This window comes from Apodemus sylvaticus, chromosome 6 (assembly GCF_947179515.1).
Source record: "Apodemus sylvaticus chromosome 6, mApoSyl1.1, whole genome shotgun sequence".
In the NCBI taxonomy this organism is placed as follows: Eukaryota; Metazoa; Chordata; class Mammalia; order Rodentia; family Muridae; genus Apodemus; species Apodemus sylvaticus.
The window spans coordinates 100109888-100123122 of record NC_067477.1 but is presented as its reverse complement, the minus strand read 5'-3'; the positions used below and the strand labels follow the sequence as shown (position 1 = coordinate 100123122).

The 13235-nt window shown below is 47.6% G+C and overlaps 1 protein-coding gene across 2 annotated transcripts in view; it reads left to right on the top strand.

Annotated features, from left to right (window-relative positions):
- Positions 1 to 13235, top strand: part of Asap2 (ArfGAP with SH3 domain, ankyrin repeat and PH domain 2) — a 168475-nt gene that overhangs the window by 113145 nt on the left and 42095 nt on the right. For both annotated transcript variants that reach the window (XM_052186046.1, XM_052186047.1), the window contains exons 10-14: positions 1462 to 1565; positions 1695 to 1764; positions 7131 to 7218; positions 11914 to 11962; positions 12049 to 12215. In XM_052186046.1, coding sequence (XP_052042006.1) covers positions 1462 to 1565; positions 1695 to 1764; positions 7131 to 7218; positions 11914 to 11962; positions 12049 to 12215 — 478 coding nt within the window. The remainder of the gene's footprint in view (positions 1 to 1461; positions 1566 to 1694; positions 1765 to 7130; positions 7219 to 11913; positions 11963 to 12048; positions 12216 to 13235) is intronic.

Here is a 13235-nt window from a genome sequence, read left to right as displayed (position 1 = left end):
CCCCGAGTCATGGCCACTGCTCCCACTCTTGCCCCCTGTCTTCTAACTCGCTGGCCTTGAATAGTTTTTTTGTTGTTGTTGTTTTGTTTTGTTTTGTTTTTTAACTTTTGAGAGACTTTTCCAGGCTCTTTCTGCAGCGTGCACTTTTAGTCCCTCGGTTCTTGGGTGTTTTGAATTCTTTGTTGGGTCTGGGTTGTGTTGATCGTCATGTATTAGTCCCTTCGTTGTCTGGCCACCGCCTTTGCTTTCGTGGGGATGATCAGCCGCTGCCTGACACTGGAGGAAGTTGGCCCTGGTGTCTGGCGACTTCCAGTGTGGCTTGATGGGAGGAGTGACAGCCTGGGAACAGAGTTACCTTCTGTTCTACACTCCGCTCTGGCTTGGAGAGGCTTTGACCCTTAAGCAAAGGGTCATCTTACATCTTCACATCTTTACATCTTCACATCTGTTTCCTCGGGAGACGTGAACCAGTTTGACAGAATCCCCAATAAACAGACAAGGTCCTAGCCCTTGCCTGGTTGCGAGCTGTTAGTGGGCTCTTCCCCCCGACGCCCCATGGGTCTGGTGGAATCCAGTATTGCCTGGTCACTCCTTGTACTCTGTGGGATGTGGACCTGTCGGGACTGGCACTGGCCTGGGTTCTGGAGAATTCTCACTGGTTCCTGCTCTGAGAAACTCACGTACTGGAGTTTGTCATTGAGTGGATGTACCCTGTGAGTCTCAGCTGAGTACATGGATGGCCTCTGTTCTTGTAGCATACATGGTCAGCATTGGAGCAATTAGGAGCCACCTCCCACACACATGGTGTGCACACCATGAGGTTGCCCAGCAGAGCAGAGGAATGGGTGGCCAATGCTGTTAGGTACCAGGTGCCTACATGTATATCCATCCTTAGCACATGTACTGTCTTATTGAGTGTTTCCTGCTCTCCAAGAAAGAAACTGAGGTAAAAAGGCCAAATAGCTCCCCTACCTCCCTACCCCCCACATAGCAAGCAGTGATCTTTCTCACTACACCATGGCTTCACCACCACAGGATCTCCCAGGTATTGCCAGGGTCCAAATTTAAATTCAGCACTTCCAAGGTGGCTCATTAAAGCTAGTTTAGAGGTACCGATGGCTTAGGGGGAGATGGAAATGTGGGATGGAATTCAGGGTCGGCCACATGCGAGGCAATAGTCTAACACTCACCTCCCCGACACCACACTAGAAATACTGGATTTTTGACATTTCCTTCTACAGCCTGATGAGTTCTTTGGTGGAGATTTGTTTTGTTTCTTTTTTTTTTTTTTTTATGGTGTGTGATGAGAGGGGAGCTTTATTATAATAATAATAATAATAATAATAATAATAATAATAATAATAACTATTTAGGCATATGTTTCTTTTTATGTAGTGAATTTATTTAAAACTGGGACTTAAACAAGATACATTAAAAAGCAGTTTCTTGGCCGCATTTCAGGACTCACAACTTCGCCAAAGTACAGCTTACAGCTTACATCAACCTCAGGGAAACAAGGAACACGGAACGGAGAGGAACGGGAACCTCTACAAGAAGAGCGATGGGTAGGTGGCTGGCCCGCTGGGTGCTGAGTTTGAACGTGCGCTGGTTAGCTCCTGTGTTCTATCTGTGTCCTGTGTTCTGTCTCCTGTGTTCTTGTCTAAACTCACCCAATCTCTCCTCTTTTCCTTAAGGATCCGGAAAGTGTGGCAGAAGAGGAAGTGTTCCGTTAAAAATGGCTTCCTCACCATATCCCATGGCACTGTGAGTATCTTTTAATCAGCACTCCCAGCTGGGGTGGTTGCCGATGGCTGTTATGTGCACGCTGCTCTGGTGAGGACACAGTCTGAAGATGTCTCCCTGTTAAGAAACTTGTGTCCTTGCCTGTGTGGGGAGCACCTGCACCCTGGGCATGCTCCTTTGGTCACGCACAGCCTGGTCACCGTCCATGGCATCACCAAATCCAGGACAAACCAGTCACTCAAGCCACTTTTCTTTTGTAACCTTTGACTTCCAGAAACCATCAGACCTGCTGGCCCAGCTGGCTTTATCCTGAACATCCTCCTCACCTACAGAAACTTCTGCTGCCTCTAGAAAGAAAGGAAAAGTCTTTCTAGTCATCAGGATTTGGGGAACCAAATCTAGAGGGAAAGGGAATTCTATATATATCTTACAGAAGTTTCGTGTGCTGTGCCCAACCTTAGTCAAGTTTTCCTCCCTTTCTTCCTGTTTATAAAAGCTCATGCAACATAATAGAGGCCTGTATGGGCTTGCGTGAGAATCACATCACTTTCCAATTTAGTTTCCAGAGATCAGGAACACTGTGACAGTTCTTTACTCCATCCACCTGGTGTGACTGGGGCTGGTGACACTGGTCAGGATACTCAAGGCCAAGTTGGTCACCCCTTTGTTGAATGTGTATGTATATAATGTGTACGTATAATGTATAATGCTGTCTCATACCACATCCGTACCTTGGTCATGAGCATACGTACCTTGGGTGATGGCCTGAGCCTTTCTCTCCAACTTCCTTTCCCCTATCCTGCAGTCTCCTTAAGAGGCGTTTCACTGGGCAGAAGCACAAGCACGGATGGGCTTCTTGGACACAGTAGAAAGGTTTTCACTTAAGATAGGGTCCTAAGAAACTTAACTTTGGAGTAACAAAGAAAGCCTCACATGAAGGATGTCATGGAAGCAAAGATGTTGCTGTGGGAGTTTGGGGACGGATTGTCCCCTTTACTTTTGATGATTCCATTAAGAGCAAGACACTAGAACGGATTCATAGCCAGCGTTGACCTGACCTCTGCCACCTCTGCCCAGGGCACTGACTTGGGGGAGTGTAGGTCATCCATCTTCCCATAGCCCAAACTGCTCCTCACTCCTGATGAGCCTTCCAGTTAGGATCTCGATGTACTGTTCTCTCCACACAGCAGATGCACAGGAATGAGGGGTGTGACTGCTGCGGACTAAGGGACAGTTAACTAAGTGCACCTCCTTTAGATGCAGAACGTCCGGCCGGGAGGGCGGCTCTCATGCTCTCTGACGTGGTTCATTTTGACAGTCTCCATTAGTTTGTTTCAGCTCAGGCACACACCACCTCGATGAAGAAGTCATTGTAGAGGAGAAGCCAAGTTTCCTTTCTTGTAGTTAGAACTCCTGTGTCACAAGGCATATCTGCTTTCTTGGGGTCCCTGAGGGGCCCTCCACTTAAATCAACAACAGGGCCATGATCCCTGGGACATGCCTAGTGATTCCTTGCTGGCATTATAAGTGGCTTCAAGGGGGTTCCAGAGTTCCAGCTGGCTCTCCAAAGGCATAATAAAAATTCTTTAAATTTTGATGGGTTGCCCCAGTTTTAGGGCAGACAGTAGTTATAATTATCTTCACCAGGATGCTGATGGCTCTTCTTACATAGTGGATATGTATTTTTAAAAAGCTGCATGCTTTGACTTGAACCCTCGCAAGGAACCTCCACTTGGTGGAGGCATCCTCGGGCTTTAGCAGCTGCTGCCTTCCCCAGCACAGCCTCCACCCCACTGACCCAAGGGAGCCTGAATAGCTTGTTTTTCAGCTTCTCTTCAGTTGCAAAGTGTTGCTTTTTCCTCCTCTGTGGGTTGTTCTGTATGCCCTGGTAATCCGGACCTAAAGGGCCGTCCATGTCCCCGAGCCTGCAGATGTTTGCATAATGCAGACGTGACTGACCCAGGCTGAGATCGAGGACTGGGGGTGCATTGTCTGAGGGTATGGGTTTTTATCTGGCTCCTGTGTAACTTGCCCAATTTCCCAGTAGTTCCTGACTCTACTTCATTACCAGCCGGAAAGGGGGACAGGTTTCCAAAGGTGGATCTGAGGAAGCAGGAATCTAAGAGCAGCTCCTGGCACACAGCTGGAGTCGGTCTGTGGGCAGCTTAAGCTCCTTGGGCGTGCTTGCTCTGTGGGGAAGACATACCCTTCTGGAAGCCAGCAGCTCTGGGAAGTGAAATTGGTGCACTCTTTACTCCCACAGGGGAGTACAGGTATCATCTAGGATGGGAACAGGGAGAGCCTGTGTAGGTACTGCCACAGCAGGTTTGTTTCTGGATTGCGAAGGTCATTCTTGGGATGAGAGTTCTTATTAGGGGTCTTCTTGACTGAGTTCACAACACTGTCACCCCACAAGGCCTGAGCGCTGCATTGTGCTGAAGAGTTGCCTGCTGCATAAGAGGGCCCAACATTTTAGTATGTATGTATGTGTGTATGTATGTATGTATGTATGTCTAAGACCAGGTCTCACCATATAACTCTGGCTAGTTGGGAACTCACTGTATAGACTAGGCTAGCCTTGACCTCATGGAAGTCCATCTGTTTCTGCATCCCGAGTGCTGGGATTAAAGGCATGTGCCACTATACCAGCCAGCCCAACATTTTAAAAAGTAATTGTTATTTACTTGGAGGGAAGAGTACAAGTTTGTATTTTAAAGCATTATAAGGACTGGAACAACTGATAAGTGGTAGGCTGCTTGCTGTATGTGCATGAGGCCAGGGTTAAATCCCTACAGCCTCAATCAATCAGATAATCAGTCATCAATCAATGCCTTTTAAAAGCCTGCGGTGTTTAGTAGAAAGCAGAACAGTCCGATCAAGTCAGAGAGTCACTAATAACCTGTAGCCCTCATGCTGCAGGTTCTAAGGCTGGTAGGATCTTCCCGGTTGCTAGTTTCCTGCTAACTCCAGGCTGCCTGGGGAAGGAGACAGCACTGCTCTATGGCTAAATTGAGTAATGACTTTTTTTTTTTCTAAAATGGCAGCAAGGAGGGCATTTGATGGATAAAATGTTCTCTCCTAAGTTTCCCTCACACCCTTGTTGGTCGCTAATAACCCAAATGAGCACAAAGCAGGCGGTCTTTAAAGTGGAACCTGTAGGAGCTAGCAGTGTTTAAGATGCTCGTTGTGTGCCTCTGGGACGCTCTTGGCTGCCACCTTTCACATGTGGCTATGTCCACGCCTCGAATCCCTAGTCCAGATGAAGCCCTGGATCTTCTCTGTGCTTGGCTTTCATGTCCTTCGAGTGATGGTTTGTCTTGAAGGGTAATGTAAGGTGAAGAGTGACAGTTGCCACCACAGGGAAGAAAGGTGACACAGAGATGGGGAGAGAGGAAATCTATAACTCAAACTGTGGCTTTTCAATGTATCCCGGTAGCAGCCATGGTTAGCTGCATCAGACCTACGAATGAGCAAGCCGGCTACCATCCTCACGTGGATGGGTAGATCACCTCTGGACCCTATCACATACTGAGCTGCTAATGACAGTTATAGTTGCTGGCAGAGGGAGGCTCGACCTTTACTGAAAATGTGGCCCCTGGTTAGCTTCCCGTGCTGCAGAGGATGACCCCAAGCCAGGCACATGTGGGTAGCACTGACTGGACAACCAAAAGGCATAAAGTTTGGAGGAGGGAAGGTAAGGTGGTGGTGGGGGATACTTATGATCATAGTTCACTGTGTACATATATGAAATTCTCTAAAACTTTAAAAATGTAAGTGCAGTGCATATCTTCTCTGGAAGCCATCTCAAAGCCATGGAGGGTGACAGTAAATGTTCAGTGTGTGGAACCCTGCAGGTTTGTTGGAGCCCTGCTCCCCAACTCCCTAGCTGCTCAGCCCAGGTCATGTAATTTCATTTGTTCGTGCTATCTGGATGCACACCTTTAATCCCAGCACTGGAGAGGCAGAGGCAGGTAGATCTCTGAGTTTAAGGCCAGCCTGGTCTACAGAGAGAGTTCCAGAATTGCCAGTACTTCCAGGACTGCATAGAGAAACCCTGTCTTAAACAAACAAAAACAAGACCAAAATGGCCATAAACCACAAGAGTGTTAGACAATCCTGGTCATATAGTTCGTATTTTTAGATTTCAGATCTTCTTTGTCCTTTATCAAATACAGATCTCACACGTTGCAAGGATCTGACCCATTTTAATGAAGGCTACTACACCCCCCACCCCTAGCCCTATAAAGTTAGTGGCAAGAATTCCCAGGCTTCGGAACGCAAGAGCATCTGTCGGGCCTGTCCTGCTAGAGGTACAGACATGTCTCTAGATCAATCCCAAATCTAGGTCATGTGTCTTGGAGCATCTAGTGACCAAGGAGAGCAAAGAGTGAGAATAGTTTAAGACTTAGTATTTATTATTATTTAATGTGTATGGATGTTTTGACTGCGTGCATGTATGTCCTGAGAGTGTGCCTGCTACCCACGGAGGCCAGAAGAAGGCCTCAGGTTTTCTGGAGCTGGAGTTCCAACCTGAGCCACCCAAGTGGGTGATGGGAACCCATCTGAGTTCTTCTCTAAGAGCAACAACTGCTCTTCGTGGATGAGCCGTCCCTCCAGTTCCCTAGTCTCTGTCCCCTCCCCCTTTTTTAATTGAAACCAATAAAATGTGCTGTGATCTTTTGTATGTGGAATACGTTCTATGAAAATAAGTGATGGTGGTGGTTGGCATTTAGGACTGAGAATTGCTGCCTGTTCTCGTTTTAAACATTTCAAACAAACAAACAAACAAACAAACGGCATGCAGACACACACTCTTTTATGTGCATGCACTGCATTTCCTAGAAGTAATGTTTTCACTTTGGAAAAATTTTGAGAGCCAGGCAGTGGTGGAACACGCCTGTAATCCCAGTACTTGGGAGGCAGAGGCAGGCAGATTTCTGAGTTCGAGGCCAGCCTGGTTTACAGAGTGAGTTCCAGGACAGCCAGGGCTACACAGAGAAACCCTGTCTCGAAAAAAACCAAATCAAAAAAAAAAAAAAAAAAAAAAAAAAAACTTTGGAAAGCTCACGAAATGAAGCCGGATGCTTGCTTGTGCCACCCCAAGGTGTCAGAGAGCCTTGTGTGTTAGTCTCTTAGCTCTGGAGCATTTGGCCACCAACCTCTACACTGGCCTGGCCCTAGCCCTGTCAGATGGGTGGTACAGACCACTGTATGCACCTTGGTAGAGAGCTGTTGTGAGCTGAGATCCAAGGACCCCTCCCTGCCGCCAGCATTCCTCTGTGTGTCTGGCCCCTGGACACCTTCTGTAAACCAGTAAGAGGTCTGCTCCTGGGGACTGTCTCCCACTTCCCACCCACCTGCATTTGTTTTCATTTGTCTTTAAACAGGCCAACCGGCCACCTGCCAAGCTCAACCTGCTAACCTGCCAGGTGAAGACCAATCCCGAGGAGAAGAAGTGTTTCGACCTCATATCACGTAAGTTCTTTCTCAAACTGTGCAGTGGTCAGTTTACATGTACCTGAAACTTCAGCCTTTTGAAGGTCGTAAGGTGGTCTTAAGGTGGGTGGGTATTATGGTGTAAAACCAGTATTTAGGAGGTTGAGACAGGAGGATTTATGAGTTTGAACCCAGTCTGGTCTGCGTTGTGAGACTTTGTTTTCAAGTGACCTGTCTCTTGTCTTTCTAGTGCTGATTGGTGGCTTGCTGGTCCTTGGGTTAGAGTTGACCTTTGAAGCCAGCCCTGTTCCATCTGCTCTGTAAATTGAGAGCCACCCTCTCCGCTAGAGCCTCAGCTGCTCCCTCCTAAAAACGAAAGATCGTTCTGGATGAGTCGTAGCCCTAAAATCCTTTCACCTGCCTTCTTCAAATGACAGTTTTGCTGTGTGGAGCTTCTATACTTTATTTGTGAGATGTTTTAAAGGCTGTATCTGGAGGCCAGTGAGGTGGCTCAGTAGGTTAAAGTCCCTTGGCTGCCAAGCCTGGCAACCTGCGTTTTATTCCTGGGTCTCATATGGTAGAAGAAGTAAATTAAAAATTATTCCTGCAGGTTTTCCCCTGGGGCTCATGCGTGCGTGCCTGGTTCGTGCATGCGTGCGCACATACACAACCCCCCAACCATGGTGCACATAAGTCCCCTCCCTACCCAAAAAAATAAATGGAATGAGCTTTTTTAAAGCTCAAAACAAAAATGATTAGGTTTTCAATACGGCCCTTTAACTTCAGGGTTTTTTTTTTTAACGTTGTTTATTTTTTTCTACTACAGAATTTGCATTTTTGCTCCTGTGTATTTCTCTTCTTTGTGGTGTACACAAAAGAACTGCCATAACCAGCAATTACACAAAACATTTACTCAGAACCTTCCAGAAACAAGGAAGAGGCTCATGACATCTTAAGGAAAATATGATAAATACCTTTTGTCCCCGGTCATTGTGCGTGGCATGATTGTAGTTCAGGAAAGGGTGGGCCAGTCTTCCCTCTGAAGTGCTGTGCCCAGCAATCCAGCACAGCAGTGGAGTTTACACAAAGCACTAGCCTGAGGGGCCTAGGCTGGTGGCCTGTCCCACCAACCCTAGCATGCCATCCCACGGTCTGATTAATTCTTCTGACCACATGATTGAGACCTCAGAGTCAATGTGATGTGATTTAACACACACAGCAAATCAAGAAGTCTGGTCGCGCTGTCTCTACCACCTGTGGTGGCTTATACCTCTCATCAGGCCTCCGTCTGCAGATCCACTGCACTGAGCCACAGGCTGTGCTGAGCCAGGTGACAGGGGAGACATCCTAGGATTGTTTGCCATTTATGCTGGGCTAGGGAGATTGCTTAGTTGGTTAGAGCACTTGCTGTAAGCTGTGGCCTCAAACCCCAACTCTGAGGGAGTTAGAGACGGGATCACTGGGCAGAGAGAGAGAGGAAGAGGGAGAGGGAGAGGGAGAGAGGGAGAGAAATTTTGCGTATGGCAAACCTTACTCTCAGAATCCCATCTACAATGTAAAATGCTAAGCCTTGACCACTGCAGGATCACCTGCCTCTAGACTGTAACCAAAGTTTGAGTTAGAGGGAGAAAATGTGGTGGTGTCATTAGATGTCTGCTGGTGTCTGGAGAAAACCATTTTCAACCCTTCTTTTTAAAAAAACATAAAAAGTAGCCTGTTAAAAAGCTGTTACCCCAGGCGTAAGTTCTCTTGAGTACCAGAGCAGTACTTGACTGAGCTCTGGGCACCATGCTGAGGTAGGTGCAGCTCCCCCTCAGCTGTCACCTCCAGCATGGCTCGTGGGTTCCGAGCGAACACCACACGTGCAGCAACAGTTGCTACAGAACCTTTCTCCTGCATGTTCTCAGCTCGCCAGGGCGGAGCACACATAGGAAGGGCACACAGACCTGCTAGGTGTGAATCGCTGCATCCTGAGGATGTGGGTGAAGTGACTACTGTGTGAGTCTGGTTATGCCCGAGGGCAATGATGCAGACAGACTTCACCACGATCCCACTGTTGACTTTTGTGTCAGCTTGAGATGCTCGGTGACTCTCGGCCGCAGCCACCGTTTGGCCATGCAGAACTCTAGTCATGTTGCAAACCTGCCTCACCCAGTTCTCCTGCTTGGTCTTCAAGGGGCAAATTTAATTCCAGTCCTACCGGGTTTTCAACTTGGCAGGTTTTCAAGGTGCCCAGTTCCTCTGGGAACATCTGGTGGGAATGCTTCCTGCAGAGCTGCTGGGGCTTCGGTTCACATAGAGAGACCTGAAGTTATCAGGCGAACTGCACCGGCTAGAGCTCTGATGTGGCTGTTGTCCTGAGAAGGTGGAAGTTGGGGGCCGGCTCATTTAGCACCCTATTCTTCCCTCTGCCTCCTGACTGGTGGAGCAAATGCCACCAAGTGCCCTTGAGCTTGACATAGTCGAGTTGTCAGGAGATCAGAGATGAACACGAGGCCAGGCCAGGTGACAGCAGGTCAGTGAGAGTCCAGCTGCAACCCTAGGAGCCGCCCTTATCCTCACTGGTCATTCTGTATTGAATCTGCTGAGAGGATGACACAATGGCGAGCAGCCTTGAGGCCCTCCTGCACTGCCTGCAAGGCCCTCCTCCACTGTTATCTCCCGATCCCGAACAGGGACTTCCGGTTCTGATCAAGGGGGAACATGTTCCTCGAGGGGGATCTGTCTACAGAAGAGCCAGGCCTTTGGGACCTCGTCCAGTCTTGTGCCCTCAGACTGACTCTCGAGCCATTGTGTTTGAGGCACCCTAGGAAGGACCGTGGTTAGAATCATGAGATAAGTTGGCCAGTCTCCCAGACAGGATGGAGCTCAGAGGGCCTTGGTGGCATGCCTTTCTGCAGCTCCACACGCTTCTCCTGTGGCAGAAGCTCATGAAAACCGCCCTGATCTAGGTGGATTTCCAGAGGGCCTGCAGAGAGGACATTATTATTTGGACGCTTTAGGCAGAATGACCTCCCATTTCTCCAGTGCCCAGACGGATTACTGGCAGAATTAGTCAGCAGAGGACGAAGCCACACCCAACCTGGCTGTAAAGTAGCTTCCTGTGGGCCCAGGATACTGACATGCCCTTCAACCAAGGCTTCCCGAGAACTCTGAGGTCCACTTGGCAAGCTCCAAGCTTGAGCTGTGGACCTGCCCCTCTGGCCATCTTCCTAAGAGGCTGGACGGGGCTGTGAGGTGCCCAGGAGGAGAAGGTGACCGTGCCTTTTTTCTCACTTCAGTCTGCTGCAGTGTTTGTCTAAGTTGAAGTCACTCTCTTTGCCTCTGTTCCTCTCTTCTGTGACAGATGGGGCATAGACAAGTGGTGTCTGACTCCCCCTGGCGTTAAGATTTCAAAGAAACAAAACCTTTGCTCTGAACCTCACTCGAGTCTGCACTTGACCCCTCTTGATACTTGGCTCCAACCAGACATCAAAAGTCTAAGCCCAGGAATGAAAACTACTATTGTAGAGCTCTATGTACTCATTATATTTTTAAAAGCATTTATTTATGTGTGTGTGTATTTGCACATGTGTTCCTGCATTATTATAAGTCTTGAGTGTGTGTGTGTGTATGCATATGTGCATGTGTACATGTGCGTGTATGTATGCATATGTTCCTGTGTGTGTGTGTGTGTGTGTGTGTGTGTGTGTGTGTGTGTGTGTAGATACATCATTACAATCTAGCCAGTATGCATTACTAGAGAAACCCACGTTGAGGAAGGACACAGGCTTGGTACTATGAACCAATACCCAGAATGCACTGATTCCCACTCCTGTCCTTCTCCTGGCTTTATGATCCAGGAGATCCAGGCCCCATGTCACATTTAGATTATATTTAGTCGTGGCCCCTAGGGGTCCAGTTTCTACAATCATCCCTTGCCCATGTTGACCTTTGTATGTTTTGAAGACTGCTGTTCGGTTTTGTTGTGAAATGTCTGTCAAGTTAGGTTTCTCCTGTGTTAGCTTAGGATTTGACTGAGATTGTACATGTTTGGCAAGAGTACATTTTGGCACAGAAATTAAGCTGGCCCTTATCTACCCCTCCTGGGAGCACAGCCCCTGAGAGCCCTTGTAAGACACTGCAAGCACCTGATGCACACCGTGACGCTTCCTATTAGACTGTTATTTAACCCCATCTTATCAGACTAGCTGTACTTGTGACATAAGACTCTCAGGGTGTGGCTTTAGAATTTCTAATATAGTATTAGTTCTTTATTAAGGAAGCCAGAAAATGTTTAAAGTAGTGTTTTCCAGAAGAGGCTCTTGTTTGTCAGGGGAATTATCTGTGTCTTTATTCCTATCACTCAGGAAGCAGAGGCAGGCAAATCTCTCGTGAGTTCAAACCTAGCCTGAGCTACATAGGGAGACACTGCCTCAGAAAGTGAGATAGGAAAGGCTCTTCTCAAAGGATTTGAACAGTTCCTTTTTGGCAATGGCTCTGTAGAGAGATTATAGAAATTCTCAGGAAATGTGTCTTTTAGACTAGAATGGGTCAGGTTGATAAATTTACATTACAAAGTCACAATGACTGAAGTCAGCACACACATGCATGCATGCAGGCAGGCAGGCACACACATGCACACACACATGCAAGGTCCCAAGGGCTGCTTGGCTTTATACATTAATCTGGTAGAGAGTACACATTATTCCTGCGGTAAATATTCTGGGCTGATAAGTCTCCCTTGCTGTGCAGATGACAGGACGTACCACTTCCAAGCGGAAGACGAACAAGAATGTCAGATGTAAGTTCTGTGGGTGGGACTGGGACCAGGGGTGGGAGTGGGCGTGCTCACCCAGCTAACACCCTGCACTGCTGCTGTTTACCCAGATGGATGTCTGTGCTGCAGAACAGCAAGGAAGAAGCTCTGAACAACGCCTTTAAGGGTGATGACAACACGGGAGAAAATAACATCGTCCAAGAGCTGACCAAGGAAATCATCTCGGAGGTGCAGAGGATGCCGGGCAATGACGTGTGCTGCGACTGTGGGGCACCAGGTGACCTGGGAATCCACCGAGCCCCAAGCCCAGCTCTAGGGCATTCAGATTCCAGAGATGCCTGGAATCCACCCATTGATTTTTTTTTCCCCCACTCTCATTTCAAACATGAAATTGGTGCAACTCAGTCTGGGCTCATCCCATTACACAAATGTTTAATGAACCGTGTGCAGAGCGCAGTAGGCGCATGGGTGGGGAATCCCTGCCTGCTGGGCCCTGGGCAGGACTGTGGGAAGGCAGCCTGGGGGAGATGAAAAGATTACAGCCACTGTGTCTTTGGGGCAGTGAAAACTGAAGGGCACAGTGGGGGGTGAGCGGAAGGGCACCAGTCTCACGGGAGGGGCTGTGAAGGCACAGGGTAGCTTTTGCCTAGGATTCATGTCAGCCTCTCTGTCTTACTTAAGAGGACAGTTTAAAATACACTCTGTGACACAGGAAGAGAACTACAGACTATCAAACAACTGACATGAGCAATTGGTTCCTGCCTATCTGTCACATCTTGTGTTTGCATTTTGATAGAATTTATCAGAGGGTTTGTGTTAATATACAGAGTATCTTTATGGATATTAGCAACTAGCACCTTAAAGACTGTGAAAGTGACATTTTAATTAAGATTGGAGAGGGCTAAGCAGTCAGGATCTACACTGTAGCTTTTCTGAAAGCTTGTTTGGTCAGAAACTTAGCTTTCTGTTTATCTAGTTCTGTGACAGTCTCTCTTAAAACACAGCCACAGTAGAGTGGGTAGCTAAAGGTGCTATTAAGTTCCTCATTCCCTGAGTTTCTATTTGGTCTTAGATCTATTAGAAATGTCTTCGTGGCAGCTAGAGAGATGGCTCAGTAGTTAAGAGCACTGACTACTCTTCCAGAGGTTCTGAGTTCAATTCCCAGGAACCACATGGTGGCTCGAAACCATCTGTAGTGGGATCTGATGTATTCATATATACTTAAAATAATTAATTAAGTAATTAATTTTAAAAATGAAATATCTTTGTGGTAGGAGCAGAGGCAGGAAGTAGAGTG